This window comes from Primulina eburnea, chromosome 3 (assembly GCF_022965805.1).
Source record: "Primulina eburnea isolate SZY01 chromosome 3, ASM2296580v1, whole genome shotgun sequence".
Taxonomy (NCBI): domain Eukaryota; kingdom Viridiplantae; phylum Streptophyta; class Magnoliopsida; order Lamiales; family Gesneriaceae; genus Primulina; species Primulina eburnea.
The window spans coordinates 6469240-6493307 of NC_133103.1; the positions used below are offsets into that span (position 1 = coordinate 6469240).

Consider the following 24068-nt stretch of genomic DNA (forward strand, 5'->3'; position numbering starts at 1 on the left):
AACTCGATCCGGTTTGTTTACTCTGCACGGCAAGCCTATACATTTTATTCAAAGATCATATACAACTATTGTATGATGTGTACATTACATCAATTTTTTCGCTCTACCGGACTTTTAACATTGTAAGAAAAAGGAAAAATCGACGTTATAACTCATATATTCTCTATGGGAGATAGTAAAAGAATGACTGAAGAGTAGCTAAGCATGGGGTATAAATTGCTGTTAAGAAAATGAGCATACTGTCTTATAGCCATGTCTCTCTCCGGGAGATCGGGAGAGAGTAAGTCGAATGGTGCTGTCTTGCCAGTGTCCACCAAGGGCTCCCACTGGTAGCCTGGACGTTCAGGTAATGCAACCGTGACAGCTCTATGGCTTGAATTAAAGGCGACGTATAATTCCCCCTTCACCGAGTCAATCTGAAGGTTTATATCCAAATATCATATGCAGGTTAAATAGGAAATAGAGATGCGAGTCATGAGTGAATAGCATGATTGGACATCAGCAATATGACAATAACAGCTTTAGGAACTTAAGGATATCAACGAGTCCAGCTTTTTGAAATTTTACACGCCTGAGCTTGAGCTCAGAATCAAGAAGTTTTGCCTCGGTTCAAGAGCTCGATCATGAGCCAACTGGGCTTCACAACTTTTGCTTCATAAACACGTTGAAGAGCTCACACACGGGCTCCATAACTTGGACTCACAAGCATGTTCATGTGCTTTCTAAATAAAACTATTAAAAAATGTAAGCTCATCATTTGGCACAAGAACTTTGGAACAACTAAAGTTGAGTTGCAGATCGTCAAAAGATCTTCAACTTGAAAATTAGGTAAGAAGAGATCAGACTGCCAAAACCCCCATATATTGGTTTCATAGGCAAATATTATGACGTCTCTAAGAAATATACCAGCGTGAATGCCACGAACCGGCTTCTATCGGACCAATCTGGCATCCCTGAAGCATGGCCATGCCATTGCAGCCGGTCAGCTCTCGGGAAGTCGTTTAAGCCAAGTGACTCACATTCACTGAAGCAAGAAGATCCCATGATGAAATAAGTTGAAGCAAGAACATAGAGAGAAAAAACTGTCAGGATAAGGAGAAATCTACTGGCGGAACTTGGTCAATAGACGGGAAAATCTGAAGAAATCTGATGAGGCCTCCTCCATTTTATCCCACCGAAAGTAGTTAATCTGCAGAAAAAGTTAAAATAAGTTCAAAAGAAGAAGGGGCGGGTGAGCTGGGAGAGTATTGATATAATCATGAGTCGGTAGATTATACATGATTATCGTGGCAATATGTGTTGTTGTTTCCTCCCTTCGTGTGGCCATACTCATCTCCCATATAGATCATTGGTACACCCTGGCCACACAAAGGCACAACAGAGAGTCAGAGACTAGCAGAATGAGAGAAACTAAGTTGTAGATGAAAAAGAATGATTGGTGCACCGGACATTGACACTTATAAATAGTTTAATTGATATGTTTGAGCCCATCATTTCATTCAAAAATGAACTTAGATTATCATTGCAAGACAAAAATAGACAGATATGTTGAAAACTAGATGCTCAGTTAATATTCCAATGCAGTGATGGCCATGACTCATGAGTATAGCAGGTCCCACTTCTCTTTACTGATTTCATGTTACATTTAGACCACATGCAAATAATTTTGGTAATAAAGTTACTAATTGATTACAGTCTAGACTCTAGAGATGCGGTGCTATTACCATGGCTAAACATACTTTTGAACCATTACCGCAACTAATTTAAGATACTAAGGCACTGGGACGAACAAATATATACATATATATGTACGTATACATATTATCAAAGGCAAACAAATATGTTAAATTATACGAGTTGGGCAGGATGGTGTATATAGTGCTTTTCTTGAAACTCGTGAAAATGCAAGATATTTTCAAGACATTAAAATAAGTTGTCATTTAGGAGCAAAAAGCAAGTGAAATATATCAGGGGAAAAGGATCTTACTTGGGAAACCATGAGACACAGGAAAAAATTTCTCATTTGACGCCTTCTCAGATTTTTCACTGAAATACTCGCAAATTCTCCTTCCTGAGAAAGATATGATAATAAAGCATGAGAACATAATTCATCCACCACCACTAAAATGAAGTAATAAATAACTGAAATATAATAAAAAAAAATTTAAGATGCAAATACTTGCGCATTAAAACATCAAAGTCAAAAGAAAGGTCAATATTCACCTTGGGTTCTACAACAGTAGCTCTTTCATTTTTCTAAAACTAAAAGTTAATAAACACTTATGTTTAACTCTGACATCTTACAATATTGTCAGCCACTAGTGATGATTGATGAGGAACAAGATAAGAGTTCCAGTCAGCGCATAACCTAGATGTGGTTATCTAAGCTCTCATAGTAGTTTACTTCATTGTGAACAGAGGTTCACAGGATATAATACCAACGTTTCTAACAACCATAAAAATTAGCCCAATGCCAGTTAAGGAATACATATAAATTATAAACATTACCAAAAAAAGAATAAAACATACCTGGCCACAATTCCAACTATTATTATGATTCTCCCCATCCTTGTTGTTCTCGCCATTTGCTAAATTATGCTTCTCATTATACGTCACTAAATCAGCTAAAGTAAAACCATCATGAGCGCAAACAAAATTGATACTGTTCCAAGGTTTTCTTCCACCTTCCTGATTTAGACCAATATTTAGAAATTCCAATAAGAAGATACTTTAGAAAAACGTGAAGGATAAAACTAAAACAAACTTTACAAACGAAGATTCTATCATGTAACATATCACAATCAAGGGTTCAAAATTGTAAATGATATTTAATACTAATCAAGCTCAAGTGAGATAGATACCTGGTATAAATTAGGGCTTCCACAGATGCATTCAGCAAAAGCCCCAGAAAATCCATCAGTGCCTTTGATAAATTGGCGCACAACATCACGGTACTAAAGATAGATAAAAATTAGAATAGAGATTTTCTGCCTATTTATTTTGTACACTCCATTGAGAAATATATGAAATAATAAATCCTCTCTCCAAAAACGTTAATATTTTCTATAAAAGAGAAGCTGATTAGGATGCAATTATAGGAAAAACTTTATAGCATACATTATCCACTTACCTTTCCATTCCATTCAGACCAGATACCCCAATGGGGAAACATGCCAACTTGATAAAGGCCTCCACAGTCCCACGCTTCGGCTATGAGCTGATGATCAAGAGAAGAAATTTTAGTCAATCACCACATGCATGCAAACAAATTTGAAGAATTTATCCTCCATGCATTATCACTGTGGATAAGGAAAGGCAAGATGTCATGAATACCTGGTAATAGTTGGCCAACTGCAACGAGTCATTTTTAGCAGGACGTAAAAATACTCAAATAATTAAATAAGACGGAAACCATATACCTTTACACTATGGAGTATTGGGTCATTGCTAATCATGTCAATCAATGGGGGACTATTGAGAGGTGTTCCAGTTGTGAGTGTCTCACCCTCAGTTGCAGTACCATACACATTTACGGCATCCCAAAGGCTGGACAAATAAAAAATATTTGAAGAAATCAATAAAGTTTATAAGAAAAGGTTATATAAAGGAGATGGTGTAGTTAATAACCTGCTACTCCTTGTCAAAATAGAAGCAAGATCAAACCGAAACCCATCAATGTGCATTTCTGTTGCCCAGTATCTGTTGAAAATATGGACTGAGAAAAATAAATGAATACCAATGGTTTAACAACTGGAACTGATAAAGCACGCATGAAAAGAAAAGGTTAAAGGTAATAGTAACTAATGGCATTGAATCGAGTGAGAAAGAAGTCTTAATATCAAGTAATTAAAGTAGGGTATGTTATATATGGCAGAAAAACAAACCCCTCTACCCAGTTCTTCTGCAAGAAGTACTTGGTGTAAGAGGAAGAGTTTATCAAAACCATCAACATCTCTTAAAATGTATGCTGTGAGCAAGAAAAGATGCAATTCTTCAACAAACATCAATCAAGTTTGTGTCATTTAAATATTCTACTGAACTACTGAAGAGAAATAGCTAATGCAAAATCAAGAGGCTGCAGGGCAGACATTAATTCTTATGAACTCACCCCTCTTGGACCAAATGGTTGCAAACATCGAGGGTGAACATATCAAATTTAGATGAAATTCTCAAATGGAAAAAGCAAGAGTAACAAGTGTTGTCTGTACAATAAAATGTTTGAAATCTTGAACAGAACATGTTCCTGTCAATATGTTCCGCTTCCCCGACCACCCAACACCATCACCACCACAAGTATTGCATCAAGCAGATTGTAGAATCATAAATCGCTATAAATGGCAACTCCATATCACGTCATTATTGGAAATTCTCTAGGAAAGAACAATATTTGAATCGTGATCTGAATTTGAAGTAAACCTACCTCAAGCAGTCCAGTATAAATTGTCGTACAATGGGATGATTGCAATTTAGGGTGTTTCCACAACCTGAATAATTGTAATATTCCCCCTGCGAAACATAGATTAAAGTAACTCAGAAATATTCTTGCAAAACCATTCTCGTCAATCATAGTAACAGCTGAGAGTAACACCTTTCTTCCAAGCTGATAACAAAGTATGCATAAGACTTTCCAAACCATAATAATGTCTTGACAAAAGCATATACAAGAGAATAAAGAAAAGGATAAAATAAGCAATCATGATCGATACTGCTTCCACATCCCAGTTGTATCTTTGAAATTAACAACTTTGCCAGTAATTCATTTATATTACAAGTAATTAATAAATTAAAACCGAAAAGTCTGCGAGCTCTTCCATGAACTTCTGGTGTGAACAAATATGAACTTAAATCGTAGAATAATATACTTTGATAATACTGAGCGAAGTGAATTACATAGCAAATCCATGATATTGAATGCATCATCATAAAAAAGTAGGTCTACTGTTCTTCACATTCGTACAAACTACGAAGCTCTTCCCACTCAAAGAAGCAAATGACTTGATGGAAGGAAAAACATTATATCGAAAGCATATAATGTTTGATAATACTGAGCGAAGTGAATTACATAGCAAATCCATGATATTGAATGCATCATCATAAAAAAGTTTTTTTTTTTTTTGATAAGAAACTAGATATATTAAGATAATTTAGGTTACATCCTTAGTGCGGATAAGAAATCCGCATCACAGTTATGTGTGCTAGCAAAGCCAGCCCCAAAAGTAAGTCTACTGTTCTTCACAACCGTACAAACTACGAAGCTCTTCCCACTCAAAGAAGCAAAGATGGAAGGAAAAACATTATGTGGCAAACTTGCAAGCTCAGGTAATTAATAAATGCAAGATATTCAGCAAATCATGTAAATGAAATACATTGAGGCTTTGCACAAAACACCTAATTCTTGGATAATCCAGAAAGAAATATCACATCACCTGATTTGACGGCGAAACATACCTTTGGTGCAGTCATATAAAAGACAAGATTGTCAAGACCCCTGAATGAGAGGGTGGGACCATTTTCATTCCCTTCGGCAGTGTGATTTAAAACAACATCCATAATCACCTGTTAAACTACAAAACAGATAAGGAACTCACCAAAAACATCATTAAAACAAATGCTAAGTGTGATTCCGGAATGTGTTACCTCAATTCCTCGTTTATGTGCTTCTCTAACCAGATACTTGAATTCATTCACCGCACCAAGGCCGTGATTGCCTATACCAGTAAAAGAATATCTTGCCATTGGTGTAAAGAAACTGATAGTCGAATAGCCCCAAAAGTTCATCCTAGAGAAGACAAAATGTTTTGCAATATTCAATCAACATTTTCACAATTCTTACGACTACAAAATTTTTTTAATCAACAGTGCTATTTCAGAGAAGAGTTCCTATTTAAACAGAGAAGAAGTTCTATTTTTTCAGCTGCTTGAAGAGCACGTCATATTCACAAACCTAGCAAGGCACTGAAAAAGTTTGCATTATATGCAATACAAAATTTACATAAATTCAAGTAAAGCGAAAGGTCAAGATAACAAGAAGTCATATAAAAAAATCGTCAAACATGACTTGAATAAATTTACCACGTCAAAGATCCAGATGAATGTTATTGAAAAGACATATGAATATGATTTCAGAAGTGAAGGATACAATCAACTTAAACAGTATTATTCTAAATTGGTAAAAATAAGTCAAAGTTATCCAAAATTTTCTGACGTAAAAAAGCAGAAAGAGATAGGTCGAACTTACTTGAAGTCACCTTGGACAGGGTTGTAGTTATAGTACTCCAATTCATTGAATTCATGACATGGCATCAGTTCAATGCAGTTGACACCAATGTTCTGCAGAGTAAAGGACAACAAAAATGTAGCTGTTCAACAAAACTAAGCCAAAAAATATGAGCATTGTATATGATTAACCTTTATGGCTTTAAGTTTGAACATGATTCAAATTGCTTATGGACCTATATTTTCTATTATTGAAGAACTTCTTGTATCAAAACCAAATTCAATTTCATGGCTGTTCGGATATATTGACACTTTGATAACGACAAATCCAAAATACTGAGGGTATGAGAATAAATCAGATTTTTTGGATGCATAATCTCTTAAGCGCAAGAAGCAATTTTCCTCCGACTACGAGTCTTGAAAAAGTTGAGCGATTGGAATCAGCTGCAATACTTTTACAATTCGACGAGTATTGTTTGATTTATAATATGATGTTTGGGACATTCTGAATCATAACTAAAGTTATCATCACAATAAAACCATTTATAGATTCTCAAACCCACTCCTACTGAGAAATAAAATTCAAATACAGTTAGAAGCTTAACCTCCAAATAATCAAGTTTCTCCACAACACCAAGGTAAGTTCCCGGGAACTTTGAGTTGCTGGACTCGTGGTTTGTGAATCCACGAACATGCATTTCATAGATAAAAAGATCTCTTTGTGGTAGCTTTAGGGGCAAATCTCCTTCCCAGTCAAACTGAACAGCACCACAAACAAAATATAAAATATAGATGAGTTGGAAATGTAGTTCAGCACCTTTTTGGAAGTAAAATAGGCTAACCAAAGTTTTTATAGTTTAAGGTTTCTTATTGAATTTTGATTATCGACAGACAAGAATAAGCTTGTGCCAATGTCATTCAATCAATAACAAAAAATAATGAATTTCCACCCTTAAATTGACAACTGATAAGCAAATTTACTCATTCAATCAATAACAAAAAATAATGAATTTCCACCCTTAAATTGACAACTGATAAGCAAATTTACTGATTACAAAAACTCACTTCAACTAATTCCCAGAGCACAAATACCTCTCATAAAAAAGTAAAATTTTGAGGAAGACCAAACAAGACAATCATATCAGTCATATGGAAAGGATTTCATATGGAAGTATGCAACTAAGGGCGCTTGCGTAGATAGGTTTTACTAGGAGTGTGTAGAATTTGACTTTGGCCTACTCATTATCTACAAGATCCTTAATAAAAGATTAGGATGCAAAAGTACAAATGACAGATAAAGAAATACTGAAGCTTTATAAACACCTCTTGCATGGACAATGCACAACATCATCGTTCATAAAAGTCCTAGTACAGTGGCTAAAAGATCATCTCAACTTCAGTGAGAAAAATCATTTCCAAATAAAGGACATATTTCCTCTCAGAGTGATAGCATATCTTACACATAAGCTAAGGTTCATAACAAACCTCGTTATTTGCAGAAGGCACTAAACATGCCATCTGGGGCCAACAGTCCCCCTTGTGTCCTAAAGCACCGTATTCCCCTCTGCTCACAACACCCTAAACGGTCAACCAAGTTAAGATAATTTAGCTTCGTTCATAGGTCAAACAGGGTAACATAATGGTTCCCACCACGGAATAGATGGATTAAGATGCAATATACCCCAATATTTCTCCTAAAACTGATAAACTTACTGACCTTGGCATAAGGATCAATCAATATTTTAGAAGAATCGAAGTAAAGCCCGTCTTCAGGTGAGAATCTGCCACCAAATTTATAGCCATAGACCATATCTTCGAGATCACCTTTCACAAACACGTGCCAGACATCTCCTGTTCTATTAGTCAGTGGATCGAAAGCAATCTCCTCGGTCACTCTTTTCTGAAACGTTAAGTTCTCGATCACAAGACCACACTTATAAACCGAAACAACACAGAAATATCATTTCTTTAAAATCATCTTTAGCTGTCATTACAAAACGTACAATCTCAACGGGGGAAACAAAAGATAAACTCTTACGCAAAAATATCAGTCATCAATGAAGATGATGATGACTAAATGGTGAAATTCTTTCCAGCATTGGAATTTGAAATTAAAAGAATAAAACCACATGAGCAGAACCAGCAAAAAATAATATCTACCCCACAGGAAAACAATGCAGCAGAAAGGAACAAACTTTATTTACCTCGGGCAAATCAGAAATCCCCATCAGGCATAAAGTCACCGACGTTGCATTGCTGGATGAGACAACGAAATTGACACCTCCGTCTCTGGAGCTGGCGCCAAACGGCGTCGGATAACCGGACAACACCTCAAAACGACGCGGCTTCGTCGAAGGCGTCTGCACGACAACTGCAGTATCTGCTTCACCACCTTCGCTGGCGTTATTCATCACCACAAACGATGCCACGCCTTTTTTAGTACCATTGAATAATTTCCCCCGTAATCCAACACTCAGCCTCTTCCTCCGGCGCCGTAAATACTTAATCGAAGAGAATTTCGGAAGAAGGCTTGAAATTGAAGGATAATGGAGCATTTCCATTGCAAAATTATTGCAAATTCCAGTGTCATGAGCGTTCATCACAGGAGAGAGCAGAGTAGGGTCGAGGGTGAGTACGCTGAACCCAGCGCTCCTCAAATGGGAGCCATGAAGAAGGTCGCTGTCGTTTTCCGGTACAATTCCGTGCCAGAAATTTCGAAAATACTTTGTAATTATATTATATTTCAAAAATAAAAATATATTCTAAAATATTTTTAAAAAAAATTATGTCCAACCATTTCTAATATAGACAAAAACTTGTGTGAAACGGTCTCACGAGTCGTATCCGTGAGACGGATCTCTTATTTGAGTCATCCATGAAAAAGTATTACTTTTTATGCTAAGAGTAGGATTATTTCATGCTAGCATAAGGGTAGTACCCTAATGCTAGATCCAAGGGCCCAAAATTGATTTGGATATGTGGGGTTCATAAATTTATGTAGACCCCACATGTCCAAATCAAAATTAAACCGTTAGATGTGGTGTGAGGGTACTACCCTTATGCTAGCATCTCATCAACCGCTAAGGGTGTGTTTGGTTGAGTGGATTAACTAAGGATAGATTAATAGTCCAATATTTATCGTTAAAATTTTAAGTTGTTTTAATAATCATTTTGACCCGGTTTAAGATCCAATTTTATGGATAATTATTTGATTAATAAAATTGGATCTTAAACCGGGTCAAAATGATTATTAAAACAACTTAAAATTTTAACGATAAATATTGGACTATTAATCTATCCTTATTTAATCCACTCAACCAAACACACCCTTAAGAGTATTACTTTTTATTGTGAATATGTATATGGTTGACCCGTATCACAGATTAAGATCCGTGAGACGGTTCACTCTCTAATATTTATGGTAAAGGGATATCTTGTCTAATACTTTGAATCCGCCTTCCCCTTTGGAATATAATTTTTTTTATTTTTAAACTTTTTATGATAATAGTGATTAAAATGAGAATAATAACAACATAATAATAGTAATAATGATAGTAATAAAATAATGTTATGTTTTTGGTAGGATGTTATGTTTTTGGTAGGAAACATAATATCTTATTATTATGTATCTTTGTTTTATCTAAAATTTTGTTCCATTTTATAAATGACTCATACATAACTCTATTATTACACATATAAATATATTTATATGCCCTGTATTATACAATTATCATAATTCATTATTTGATTTTACTTTAGCAATTTAGATTTAAAAAAAATATCATGGTTGAAAATGTGTGTTCAGCTAATGAAATTTAATTTGGATTTTAAGTTAAAAAAGTAAAATTATTATTGTAGACATCAAATCATGTATAATTATGTTTAAAAAAAATTCATGTTTAGAATGGTTTGATATAATTATTATAAAATATAGTATTGAAAGACATTTCAGAAATGATTTAAAAGTTCATCTAAAAATAACAATCAATATTCAATCGTGAAAAAGGAAAAAATTAATTTAAAAAAATTGTGTCATACCGATTGTATAAATTAGGACAAAAGTATAATTGATTTACAAAAAAATTACATCTCATACAAGTTATGGGATTTGAACCCAAAACTTTGGACGATGATAACATTAGAAAAATACTTGAAAAATATTTAATTTTGTTATGTTATTTATCAATCATGCCTATATAAAATAAAAAATATATGTGTGTGTGTTTATAGTTTGATCTGAAGTGATCCAAAGTAAATTTTTTAGCAGCAAATTAATATTCCTTGATATTAATTAGTTGGGAGGATCTTACACAATATGGATACAAATCAATGTCCAATCAAATCCAAAATTTCTCCACACAGACGTTCTTCTTAACAGTTAATCTTACCATCCGTTGTTACTTTAATTTCATTTCATTTTATTCAAAAAAAAAAAATCACTTCATTTCTGCAGAAATAAACGCGTACAGTAGATAACCCAGTTCAAGAAAAGCCATTGGATTGGAATTTCTGGATCCTGTTTCAGGAACATGGGTGAAATGTCTTGGCCTTCTGAATCAGAGGTGAGTTTCTTTTAATCTTGATTTGCTTGGTTTTATACTGGGTTGTGATTTGCAGTATGCAATGTACGTGGAGCTTTTCTTTTTTGTGTAGGATTTTCTTGAGTTCTTGATTTTTGATGCAACTTGCCCACTTGATTGTTTAAAGCGCTTGAAGATAGTTTGTTGACGATAGATTTCATGATTCAAAGAGATCAAAGTATGATTGATCTTAGTATGATCTGTATGTTTATAATGCATTTGGAATCTAAAGAATGAATCTTGTTCTGCCTTTTGTTCTGTGATTGTTCAGTAGTCAGTACTGATGTGTGGTGGTTCTAGTGAATTTTAATGAAATCTGGGAGATATTTGAGAAAGGAATTGCTAGATTATCATGGGCTTGGAGTTAAAGCAAGGAATTTGATCATTTCCGAAATTGATAGTATTGAATAGTTGGTACCTTTTTTTTTTTTTATCGTTTCTTTGAGAAATTTTGAATCGAAGTCAATATGTTTAGTTTTCTACATTGTAAACAGAGCTGCAGTTGACTGCTAACATGGTTGTGGCCTAGTACCGATTTGTTATTGTTGCAGTTAAATTTTATCAAGACAAAGGTTGCTGAAATGTCTGGTAGAGATGTCAGGGAGGTCAGAGTTGTTCTATCCCCCTATAGGATTTGTCCACTAGGTGCTCATATTGATCATCAGGTTCGTGTTTGTATGTCTCCTCTAACTTTGGGGTTAACATCCATGTTTCATCTATGAGTTGATGAACATCGACTATATCTGATGTCTTTCAAGCGAAACTTAAGCTGTAAAGTTCCATACCTTTTTTGGCGTCATAAACGGTTATCTTCTCCTCAAAATGACTTGACATAGAAAAACATATTTCCTTACCCTAATGTTCATTTTTTGTCAAGATTAATTCTTTTATTATTCAGGGATCTGATCCAACTACTCTTTTAGTTACCTGTTCTAAAATTAGTACTAAAAAATGTTGAATCTTCGCAGGGTGGAACTGTTTCAGCTCTGACAATCAATAAGGGTATACTTCTAGGATTTGTTCCATCCAATGATTCTCAGGTATTTTCTTTCGTGCTATGGGCATTGAGAAAAGATTTCCAGTTCTGTTTATATCATTTCCGTTTTTAAGAGACATCGAGACATTAGAACTGATGTGGAATATATACTGATTTGTAAAGATTATATCTATAATTTAGAAGGAAATTTGATCTTCAATTTCAATTTGTGCCCTCTCTTATTTTAAAAAGGAATCTTTTAAGTTTACTAGTTGTTATACATATAGTTGGTTTACGAGTGAGTATCTTTCAGATATTTCATCAGCATGAACATTATTTCTTTGGTGCATTGCCCGATGACAAGAAAAAAATGTCTTTTGTAGGTTGTAATACAATCAGGACAGTTCAGAGGCGAAGTTAGATTCTGGTAATTTTGAGCGCATATGATTTTTGTTAATATTACTTGAAAATGAAAATCTTCCAGCTCATTGCGCACAATACACCATAACATCTTATATTATATGACTTCCTTTTTATGATGTTAAACATTTTCCCTTGAACCTATTCCAGTTTTCATATGCACATTCTGAACTATATGTTCTTACATCTGAAAGAGCCTAGTATTGTTAAAATTCAGCTACCCAGTCAAGAAACCTCTCATCAACTGAAAACCACTGAAAAAGTAGTGCTAAAACAATTGATACTGCTTGGAAGATGTAGTTTCACTATCTTTTTCTTCACCGTAACTCTTTTCTCTCATCTGTTGATTAGATATAATAGTGATTGAAGACTGTTTTCTCTATTGTTATCTTTAAGTAAATCGAACAATCATATTATATTTCAAAACATGGTATATCTCACACCATTGATTCCCAGTGTAGATGAAACACAGCTGCCAAAGAATGCTTTCAAATGGAATAATCCGGCCCAATCAAATGGTTCTGGTTCTGTGGAGGAATGTAGCTGGGGAAATTATGCCAGAGGAGCACTTTATGCTTTACAGAAGGGTGGCAACCATATTAAACGGGTATATATCTTTCCTTTTGTCTCTATGAATTATAAGTGCTGTATGAATTATAAGCACAAACTGATTTTCAAATTATAAGTAATTTTTCTATGAATTAATCCACTGCATTTCATCTGGTTTGCTTTACATTAATCACTTTGTTCAAATTTTTCAATACTCTGAACGATCAGAGTTGTAGTGAATAATATTATTCCACTATTGCGCTGAAGAATGATTGAAATCGTCTATGTCCTACGATTTCTTTGTTAACTTGATGCCTTAACTGAACGGCGTCAGTTCTTCTGTATTTCTAAGAGCTCGTCATTTATTTGCATTGCCCATCCATGTGTAATTAACATTATGCTAGTATAGCAGTATAGGTTGGTTTGTCTATATACGGGACCAACTCAGTTTTGGTTTTACAGGGTATTGCTGGACTTATTTGTGGTGCTGAGGGGCTAGACAGTTCAGGCCTTAGCTCTTCCGCAGCTGTGAGCATTCTTCTTCTCTTTGCTGGCCAATGGCTTAGATGATTGATTTAACCCTGCCATGCTAGATATTTGACTCATTTGTTGTCGTGACTAAGTTCATTGCTTTCTACATTGTCTCAAACATATTGTAAAGCTTTGGTTAAAATTAATATATAATTGTCTGTCAAATGACATGCTTGACACAGGTAGGTGTGGCATATCTGCTGGCCTTTGAAAGTTCAAATAACCTTACATTTGATCCAGAAGAAAATATTGAATATGATAGGTATGGTTGTTTGATGTGAAAATTGAACCTTCCTTCCTTTACCAAGCGCATGAGGAAAACTATGGATATGGCGATCCTTCCTGATAACAGCTGAAATAACTATTTTCGTTTCATCATTTAAATAATTTTCATGTATGCAGGATGATTGAAAATGAATATCTAGGATTGAAAAATGGCATACTCGATCAGTCAGCCATACTGCTTTCAAGCTATGGATGTTTAACTTGTATGAACTGCAAGGTAACAATTTCAACTCAGACTGCAGTTCATTACAGGTTGATTATATTTGCATTTTCTGTTTTTCATTGTTCTATCATTAGTTGCATGTTCTGTTCTCCGTAACTAGTGATAACTCAAGCCTTCTGGATTATAGGAATTTTCTTGTAATTCCTATTTTTCTTGTGCAGACCAAAGAACACAAACTGGTACGGGCTCCAGAAATGAACAGTCGATGTAACATCGGGATGAACAAGAAATTCAAGATTTTGCTGGCATTTTCGGGCTTGAAGCAAGCATTGACAACTAATCCTGGATACAATCGACGAGTTGCAGAATGTCAAGAAGCTGCAAGAATTCTGCTTCAGTAAGATCCTTCATCTCTTTTATAGATTGGACTTTTGCTTGGTTTACCATGCTGTCATGCTGTCCTCTGATAACTGTGGCTTTTCTCAACTCTAAACGCATGACAAATATAGGCCTTTTCAACTTGATCACAATAAGCAATAATCATGAGCAATTCAAATTCTTCACTTAATGGCTGATGAGTGGTAACCATGCAATTTCGCATTACTTTTCTTTCTGATGCATGTGTTAGAAATACAGGGCTTCGGGAAATGAAGGGCTAGACCCTCTCCTATCAAACGGTACACAGACTAAACTTTCCCGTTCAAATACACGTACAACAGATTCCATGATATATGACAATCTGATCACATTTTTGTTCAGTTGAGTCAGAAGTTTATGAAGAACACAAGGTACTTATTTTATTGCATTCTAATAGACATTTATTTTGATTTACATACTATCGTGTTTTTTATACTTCTAGAGACATGTTTTTGTGCTTAAAAAAGCTAATCCTCGCAACTTGCTTTCCAGTGCAAATTGGATCCCATTCTTGCTAAAAGAGCAGAACACTATTTCTCAGAGAATAAGCGAGTTTTGAATGGTACCATTTTCCATTCCAGCTAGTACTCTCAAATTTTGATGGGATTATTTTATATTTTGATTGAATATAATAATTTAAGGGCTCGACTCTTGGGCTTCTGGGAATCTTGAGGAATTTGGAAAATTAATATCGGCATCCGGTTTGAGTTCTATAGAGAACTACGAATGTGGTATGATTGCCTTGTTTATGCATTTTGCTTCTTGTTTGCTTTTCAGTGTTGTACTCGTTTTCCAATCCTTAGAAAAGCATGTAAGATGGTTTACTTTTCCTCGAAATTCGTTATAGGTAGCGAACCGCTTATTCAATTATACGAGATTCTGGTGAAAGCCCCGGGAGTGTATGGAGCTCGATTTAGTGGAGCAGGATTTCGGGGCTGCTGCATTGCATTTGTAGATGCTAATCGTGCCTTAGACGCAGTATCGTTTGTCAAGAAAGAGTACACGATGCTTCAACCGAAGCTAGCAAGCCAGATTAACGAAGGCAATGTTGTCTTGATATGTGATGCTGGCGATTGTGCTCGTGTAATTTGATCTGACAACCATTTTGGCTGTGCTTGCATTTCTTGATTCGTTCTTTTAGCATTAGCGAATGTACCATTTGCACATTTGAATGTGTCACAAAGATTTATCCGGCAAAAAATTAATACTTTATAAAAAGCAATAAACGCCCTTGATCATTATAAGGAGCAAGTTTCAAGACCATTCGTACAAAGAAGGCCCTGACCAAGTTCTCCAGTGGGAGTTTAGTTTTAAATAATAAACTTTAGTATAAGATACCATTATTGGTCTAAAAATGTAATATATTGTATTACAACTAAAAAGCAAATAGTCTTGATGTCAATTTGAACTCATTATTTAACAAGAACAAATCCTACGAGCTAGCTTAAGTAACTCTACATTGTTTCCCCCAATAACATGAATATTAAAAATAGAAAATATTGAAATAAAGTACATATATCAAATCTAATAAAAGGAATCATTCCTGAAACTTAAGGTAGCAAAATCTATAAATCCATATGGAGAATAGGTGACTTCAAAGTTGATGTCCAACAGGAGTTGATGTCCAACAGGAATAATACAATTCAAAGGCATGGACATGGTGGCTACCTCTCGTTCGAGGATAAAAACATGTAGGCTGGGCACAAAAAATGGCCAACTTGTCTCGCTCAAGTTTTAGGTTTCTTTTGGGCAGCTGCATCTCCTGGCTCGGACTTACGTTTGATATTTAAAAAGTGCTCGACCTATAGTGAAAATAATTATACCATGTTACTGAAACACGGTCATACGAGAAGTATAATGTGATTGTTTGAGAGAGGAAACAAATAGAGAGAGAGAGAGGCTGGAGGACTCGTCAAACATAAGTGGCAACACGAACAGGGGTGCAAACAATAAGTGAAACTAAAGACTGAAAACAGTAACTCATAATCTTTGCAACACTGACCTTCCTATTACCAAGCATGGGGGTTAAGCCTCCAGTAAGGTCCTTCTCAACTGTCGCAAAGCCACTTCCAGGATCAATTGTTTGACTGAAAAGGAGATGATTGAAATAATAAGAATAACAATAATAGCATGGCTCTAAACAGAGGAAAGAAAATATAACGGGAAAAGCAGATCCCAGAACAATATAATGGCTCCAAACAGACGAAAGAACTATACACAAACAAAAAAAGTTTACACGCACACACGCGTACACATTTTGCAGATCCCAAGACCAATAAATTTACTCTGCTGTCAAAATCTTTCATAAATTTTAGAATTTTTCCATGAAATAGCACCAGATTTTGTAAAATGCCCCCATAAATGCCAGAATATACAAATGCAATTTTTTTCTCATTAGGTGCTCGGAAGAAGGCAACTCCACCAAAAGAATTGATAACACTATATTGTATATGCAACTAATATTGTGTTCTGTTTCCAGAATTTGAAAATGGATTTGGGACTCTGATGCTTGAGTAACTCGTCACATCACAAACTTCAGGAAAAAAATAATCTTGCATTAGAATTGTAAATGAAGAGAAAAGTGAACCATACCCTGGTTTGACATGTCCACTCAATACAAGATAAGGTGTTTGTAGTTTAGCTTGAGCATCCCTCATTCTCTCCACTGAAAGAGATGGAGTATCCGCATTTTTCATTTGCTTTACTTTTAACTCCTCCTGGTATTGCCGCATACGCTTTTCTTGTTTCATTTTTCCAGGACCCTTCCCATGGAACTTATGTGAAAGAAGCCGAAAAGATTCTTTTGGTGTCAACTGCAGCAAACGAAGAGGCATTCATTAGAGCTTGAAGTTGGCATTCTCATGCTCTTTAAATTTAATACCACTTAAGTGCTCCGATACTATAAATAAGCTTCGGGGTAAGAAATCATAAACATTTACATAATTTCATAACATAAAATAGCAACAGGCAGAGATCAGATTAAAATGAATAAAAACTTATGTGTTCATGTCAGGAGATTCCAGATTAAGACCTCATCAAGTAAAAGAACTTCGACAAGAAACTGACAAGTAGAAAACCATAGCCACATCACCAACAACATTTCATGACATTATTCTTTCAAAATATCCAAATCAACCGATGCTGTTATATCAAAAACTCTAGAACTAAAAAATATCAGAAACAACAATAAATACAATAAGATTAAAATTCCTTCAGGGAGTGTTTAGCAAAACCTTGTTTTATATTACATCCAAATAAGAAATCAAATCTTGCTATCATAATCTTCTCTTATTATGATTCAAAAGAATTAATGGATGGTTGTTATCCTGTAACACGAAAAAACAACATTTTTTCCATTAGTTTTAAGTCTAGAAAAAATAGATTGAAGCATTTTCAAGATTTTTAATATTTTTGAATGGTTCAAATTATCCCAGTTGCCATTCTTAAATATTGGTTCTGTAAATACATTTTCAATAAAGTTCAAATTAATTTTCATATCTTACTCCTACCATTCTTATTCGCGTGTCAGGTAACAGATAATATAAATATTAAATGCAACGGAAGTTAATTGCTTGTCTATACAAGATTACTCACAATTCGTCCATACTCATCCGTCCTCTCGATGAGTATTTCCTTAGCTCCATCATTATCATAGATGCCAACGAGTTTGCTTTTTTTCTTGTCCATGTTTCGACCACCCCATTCAATAGTTTCTTTGAGTGTTCCTCGGTCTTTCAAAAGTTTGAGAGCCCCAGCTAGACCCTTCCCAACAGAAGATTCATGGATTGTTTCATCTGGAACAACCTCTTCTTCCTCCTTAGCAGGCATCTCATGTTTTGCAGTTTCTTTTACCTCTGCACAGCCAACATCTCCATCCTTCATTTCCTGATCAGAGCTATCTCGTACTGCATCTTCCTCCACGAAAACATCTTCCTGGTCAGGATTTTCAGCATCTGAAAAGTAAACAGTATCAAACATACAGGACTTAACAATGAATCATGATTGAGCAATTAGTCAAGCTAAAAAGAATAAACTCAAGAATCCATGCATAATTGTTTGAAAGGAGAAGACAATTGATATTACAACCATGAAAAAGATACCACATGGAACTGGATTTACCAAAGAGAGAGCTGTGGCAAATACAAGCATAAACAAGTTCTACAGACAAAGAAAGGGAAAAAAATACACATAATAAACTGAGATACACTGATACACATGAAATTTAATCTTATGATGACAGTGTGACCACCACAAATATGTCAAACCAGTATACTGACCCTAAGCCAACCAACGCTGTCTCAAATATCCAAGAAAAGAGGATTTAGAGAGACAAAGTTGCCACAGGAAATGCTCATAGTATGCGTTCCTTTTAGTTGAAACACATTTTGAAACCAACAAGGTTTATGGAACAATACACATAATGTTGTAGAACCAGGCCTATCATTTAATCACTGCTCATCCCAGTAACATCCTCTCTTCTCACTTCCCAGAAATATTGAACTACATTTCTAGTGTTAGGGAAAGAAAAACAAATGGAACAAGAGATGTAAAGGTTTGATGAATCACAATTGAATACCTTCATCAATCTGCAGACCCCAGACAAATTCTTCCATTTCTGTGAAGATAACCTTATTCACTTGTTGATCTCCAGACCCATGATTTGAGTTGTCTGCCGGGAAATCATTAGAGGAAGTGGCAAGAAGGGTTATAACCCGTGGAGCAGATTTTTCTTCTTCATCTTGTTTCTTCAAGGCTATTTTTCTTGCCCTCTCTAATGATTTTCGAAGCTCGTCATCATCATCACCGAAAACAAAAGTATCATCTTCTTCTGTCTGTATGAAATTGATTTGCTCCGGTCGAAGCGCTTTAGAAGCCTCGTCTGCTTTAGCATATGCTGACTGGTAAGCATTTCTTCTCTTTTCTGTCTCAATCCTCTCTTGTTCCTCCCTAAGATTTTGTCTTCTCCCGCCATTTCTTGAACCAAGATCTCCAGCACCAAATCCAGAGGATATCGCCTCTGCTTCAAGGGCATCTATGTCCAGCTTGTCCTTCTTCTTCAGGGACTTCTTTTTCTTCGGCTTTTTAAACTTCATCATTTCTTCCTCGGTATAATAATCTGTCGATATTTTCCCAATTGAATTGAGACTTTCGTTTAGATTGCTAGTAGGAACCCCCTGAATTCTTTTTCGAAGCTGTCATGAAATTACAAACTTAGCCAACATATATTTGGTTTCAATGCAGATATTTCAATCAAGTTAGTGCAAACATCAAGAACATCAACATTACCTCTTCCAATTTTCTTTCCGCTTCACCAGTGAATCGTCCACTTGAATCAAGAGTTACCCCCTGTTACAAGATGAAGAAAGTAAACCTGTGCCCAATTACAACTGTAAGTAAAAAAGAAATTAAATTAACCTCTTCTGTGACAGGATCATCATATTGCGGAAGCATTTTCTTTGGGAAACCGGGTTCGTCATTGAACCTAATTTAATGATGAGAGAATAGAAAGTCAGGCATCTAGACCTCATTTAAAGTAATTAAGATTGACAATTGATTAATCCTACTTGTCATCATAAACACCCGTTTTCTTCTTCGCGGCCCTATAAGCTTCATCCCTTCGTTTCTGTTCACCAATCTCCACATTTTCAAGCATATCAACCTCTGGTATATACAATGTAACGTCACCTTAAGATATCTGAGCCGAAAAAATACCCAAAATTGTAAAAATGGAAAAATAAAGCACAAGGATAGGAAAAAAAAAAGAAGAACCAATGGTTCACCTTGATTGATGTCACTATCCACAAGTATGTTCTGATCTTTGAGAGTCAAGACAACTGCCCCGCCTTCAAGTACTTTATCAAGACCATGAAGAATTTTGACCCCACCTAAATCTTCTACAGAAAAAAATGAAGTGAAATGTCAGATCAAAGCTCATACTCACACAGCCATGGAATTCATCACGGCGTTCAGTATCCAAAACTTTACAATTCAAGAATAAAAAATCCATCTCTTTTTCCATGACAATTGCAATTCACTCATGAAATTTCAGATTAAATAATGAACTCACATTTGTCACCAGGCACCTAAATGAATGTGTTAAATCAAATTCAACAGGAAAAGAGAATGCATGAATTATAAGACGTACCAGCTGTGTGCTGCATTATTTTGTCATCATCGCTTCCTTCATCATTCATGTTGTCCTATTACAAACCAATAAATACGCGATCAAAGATTTCCATTCAAATGAGCGTACTTCAATCTCTAAAACACACCAATTCTTTCTTCCCAAATACCCGTTCTCATGATGCAGTTATTGTCATGAGAAAACAGAACATAATAAAATAAAAATCCAGCACATCATTAGATGGGAAAAAATTATTTCAGCATAATTACATTTCAAATAATAATTTAAATATTTAATATACATAAATAATATTTCATATTAAATCTAATATATGCGCATGCCGTTCGTTATTAGTCCATTATAAAAATACAAAACTCTATAAAAGTTTCAGAGAATCTACCTGCTCTTCAAATACTTTAGAAAGCTGCAATGCTCTTTCCTTTTCAGAGGTCCTTCTCTCTCCGAGTTTTCGGCTCCAGTTCACCCATGATAAAACCTCAAAATCACCTTCTGCTGCTTTCTTTGTTCTTTCTTCATGCATTCTATCAAACAAACAACAACTTAGGCTTGTTGATTATTGATGGATTCCTCAAGTTCAAAAGAAAACAAGCAGTTTACAGTTATAATCTATTCACGGTGAACATGCAAAATACATGTTATCCTTACACATTAAAAACTATGGAAGTCAATTATGCCTCTTCTAAAGGTGAAACCATTCACATCTAACATCCCAGTTAAACATCACCCAATAACTTAATATCTTAAATTTCACCAGTAAATGTCTTCCTATACCGCATTCATGGACATTGCCACATCTGTACTTCATAAATCGAGAATGTTAATGCAACCATAAAGCACCACTTAACTTCATAAAGATTATCATGTATCTGATCGTCATGGATTAATTTTTTTTTTTTTGTAATCTTGAATTGACAGACAAAAGTACTCTTAAAATATGAAATTCTTCTTTTGTAATAAAAATCACGCAAGGGAAGTGTAAAAACAGCCATGAACATAATTTTAACCTTAATAGGCGAGGAAAAGGAACATAGAAATGAATCTTAGAAATAAGCAGTAAAAAGTAACTACTTTGAAAGGCATTCTTCCAAGTTTGAAGAATCAAGAGGTACTGCAGCAACAAGCTCAACATCAGCATTTTGTTGGTGCTGGAGAATTTTGGAGGCATTCTCATTATCAGGGATATTAACCTCGTTAGCAGATTGATGATCTTGAACATGATTAACAACATCCTCCTCCATACCTTGGCTCCTTTCACGACCGCCGTCCTTCTGTCTACGATCACTCCTACCTCTGTCTCTTACCCTATCCTTCTCTTGAGCTGTCTGCTTTTCTTTCTCTCTATTTTTCTCCTTCCCCTTTTCTCTCTCATCTGCCTCCTTAAGCCTGTCTCTGCCATCATCCTTTTCCCTCTCCCTAACTTTTTGCTTTTCCCGCTCTTTATCTTTTGCTCTATCCCTTTCCTTTTCCCTGTCTTTATCCTTGTCTCTAATCTTCTCACGGCCCCTGTCTGTATCATGTCCTCTATCACCATCCTTCTCCAAATTTTTCTCCCTCCTCCGCTCTTGCTCCTTTTCCTTTCCTCGATCCCTTCGTTCTTTATCTCTCTCCCTATCCCTGCGCTTTTCACGATCAACATCTTTCTCCATGAATCTATCTCGAACCTCATCTTTTCTTCGCTCGTCTCTGTCCTTCCTTCTACTCTTACTTGATTCTGAATCTTTATTCTCTTTCTCTCTTTCCTTCGAGCTCTCAATCATCCTTAGTCTTTCTTTATCCCTACTTTTGTGATCTTTCTCCTCCCTTTGACCATTGTTCTTGTTATTATCTTTGCTTTGATGTTTACCCAAATCTGGTTTTTCATCAGACTCATTTCCTTCTGATTCATCGTAGTCTCCTGTCCACCTCTCCCTCATAGGAGTGTCATCTTCAAACCGCATCTCAGCACTACCACTCTCACACCTAGATTCAACCAAACTTACACCTGCTATCCACAAACCTAAAGAGATCAATGTGTGGTGGATATAATAATTGTGTTCTTCATGCAGATGTATGAATTTTTAAGAATTATATTAATCAATTGGCATCCACAAAATGCAACATCGTAGATACACATGATAGTACATTGAAAAGCATTCAGGGGATGAGCACACAGCCCGTTAGATTACTTTAAATGCAGTTCCTTGGAATATGAAATTCAGTGAAACTTTTCATCGATCTCTTATAAAGTTAAAGAGATATGCAAGTCTGCACCCAACGAAAATGTTCAAATACGAAGAACGTATAAAAATGGAACAGTCACAAAACTGTTCACAAAAGAGTATCAGATTTCACATATTTCGCATACCATAACAGATACTAATCAGGTCAAAGAATTCACATATAAGTTCCATAGTTAACCTAAAGCTGAAAACTAGAAACCAGGAAAAGCAAATCATAGATACTGTATTCTCATTTGCAGATAAAATTGCACTCCTTATGCGTTCGTAATCACATAAAAACATGAATTTCACATATCACACAACCAAGTCCAATGACCTCATAAAACACCGTTTCATTAAAAAAAAAATCTGCCTCCAGTTACGAAAAATTATAATGTCCCATTCCCAATCCATTCCCCTTCAAATTTCGTTTGAGACAGAATTCAAAAATCGCCAGCTGCAATTTATGTAAATACAAACAGACACATAACCAATCTACCAGTTACTAAGCCCTTAAATTAGGGTTTCGACCGCAGAAAAAAAGATAATTCTTATAACCCACAAAGACGAATTAGCTGAATGGTTTGATTGAAGCTAAAATTTCCGCAAGCACCTGCCAATGAAACGGATTCCTGATTCCTGGACTGCGGCAATCAAGCAGACGAATAAAAGTGATGAAAAAGCAGAAAGGTTCCGAATTGTTTTCTAGTTAGGGCAATATATAATATACTTGGGAATTTAGGTTTATAGCTTCATGTTTTGAAAAAACACATTATTATTATTTTGATAATGATTAATTAATTTCAAAATATTTTTAAATATATGATAAATGATATTTTAATATCTACTTATACTATAATATTATAATTATACATTACTAAACGTATAACTTAGTAAACAAATTATATACACTTATAGAATATATTTTAATATATTTACAAAAATGTAATAAAATAAATATATTTATATTTAATCTAAAGTATAAATCGGCAAGTCACATGAACTTGTTAGAAAAGTAAAAAATTTCGGTCATTGGAGTTATATAAATCGAAAATGAGTTAACTTTTTGATGTGCTATCATATCGATGTTTCTCCTGCCACACTTCATTATTTTTTTTCCAAAATATATTTTTTCTTGATATATTATTTCATTTTGAATACCTTCGTGAATTACAACTAATCTATACTAGATTTTTGAAAACTAAAATGGTGATTATTTTTTTCAGTCTTCAGAAAACAATACTCTCGGGTTGTGATGACGAGTATTTATTCATTATATTTTATCGATATAATAAAAAAATGTATATCTGAATTGATTATCTTAATATAATTTTTAAGTAGATTTAATTTTTTTAAAAAAATAATCAATAAAATAAATTAAATAATCTTATAGATAAAAGTCTGTTAACGATAATTGGACTTGAAAACAATGTAGGTTAAGGCCTTATAAGTAGCTGTACCAATGAATTTTGTCGATTTATAATAAAATTTGAAAGCCTTCTTTTGTAGGAGCCCATTACAAGTAAATACTTAATGGGCTTCGAGAAAAAAAATCAAATTATAATACTTAATGGGCTTGACCACTGGC

General features: G+C 34.8%; 3 protein-coding genes across 6 annotated transcripts; 1 reads left to right on the forward strand and 2 right to left on the reverse strand.

Moving 5' to 3' along the window:
* LOC140825801 (isoamylase 1, chloroplastic) lies at nucleotides 1–8917 on the reverse strand. Its single transcript, XM_073187770.1, has 18 exons — nucleotides 8421–8917; nucleotides 7934–8116; nucleotides 7702–7794; nucleotides 6822–6974; nucleotides 6239–6330; nucleotides 5638–5779; nucleotides 5449–5556; nucleotides 4421–4506; nucleotides 3628–3699; nucleotides 3420–3546; nucleotides 3131–3217; nucleotides 2862–2954; nucleotides 2530–2688; nucleotides 1988–2071; nucleotides 1278–1358; nucleotides 1107–1189; nucleotides 907–1024; nucleotides 1–416 (listed from the first exon to the last, which is right to left on the reverse strand). Exons 1-18 carry the CDS (start codon nucleotides 8814–8816, stop codon nucleotides 153–155), a joined length of 2421 nt encoding a protein of 806 aa, XP_073043871.1. The 5' UTR covers nucleotides 8817–8917; the 3' UTR covers nucleotides 1–152.
* Nucleotides 8918–10519: 1602 nt separating this feature from the next.
* Nucleotides 10520–15493, forward strand: LOC140825803 (galacturonokinase-like). Of its 3 annotated transcripts, XM_073187774.1 has the most exons (15): nucleotides 10523–10593; nucleotides 10670–10778; nucleotides 11348–11461; nucleotides 11765–11836; nucleotides 12156–12199; nucleotides 12649–12799; nucleotides 13204–13269; nucleotides 13455–13534; nucleotides 13675–13774; nucleotides 13942–14117; nucleotides 14357–14397; nucleotides 14480–14508; nucleotides 14630–14699; nucleotides 14779–14868; nucleotides 14985–15493. In XM_073187774.1, exons 2-15 carry the CDS (start codon nucleotides 10746–10748, stop codon nucleotides 15227–15229), a joined length of 1311 nt encoding a protein of 436 aa, XP_073043875.1. In that variant the 5' UTR covers nucleotides 10523–10593; nucleotides 10670–10745; the 3' UTR covers nucleotides 15230–15493. The 3 variants fall into 3 exon arrangements, with proteins under 3 accessions (XP_073043876.1, XP_073043874.1, XP_073043875.1); XM_073187775.1 differs by having other exon boundaries at nucleotides 10520–10778; nucleotides 11348–11401; XM_073187773.1 differs by having other exon boundaries at nucleotides 10522–10778.
* Nucleotides 15494–15599: 106 nt separating this feature from the next.
* Nucleotides 15600–23204, reverse strand: LOC140825802 (SART-1 family protein DOT2-like). Of its 2 annotated transcripts, none has more exons than XM_073187772.1 (13): nucleotides 23094–23204; nucleotides 21351–22263; nucleotides 20662–20803; nucleotides 20283–20337; nucleotides 19918–20028; nucleotides 19702–19798; nucleotides 19553–19619; nucleotides 19424–19483; nucleotides 18714–19329; nucleotides 17732–18090; nucleotides 16730–16950; nucleotides 16140–16224; nucleotides 15600–15939 (listed from the first exon to the last, which is right to left on the reverse strand). In XM_073187772.1, the coding sequence occupies exons 2-13, from the start codon at nucleotides 22217–22219 to the stop codon at nucleotides 15865–15867; spliced, it is 2757 nt and encodes a 918-aa protein (XP_073043873.1). In that variant the 5' UTR covers nucleotides 22220–22263; nucleotides 23094–23204; the 3' UTR covers nucleotides 15600–15864. The 2 variants fall into 2 exon arrangements, with proteins under 2 accessions (XP_073043873.1, XP_073043872.1); XM_073187771.1 differs by having other exon boundaries at nucleotides 19918–20031.
* Between the last annotated feature and the right edge of the window lie 864 nt (nucleotides 23205–24068).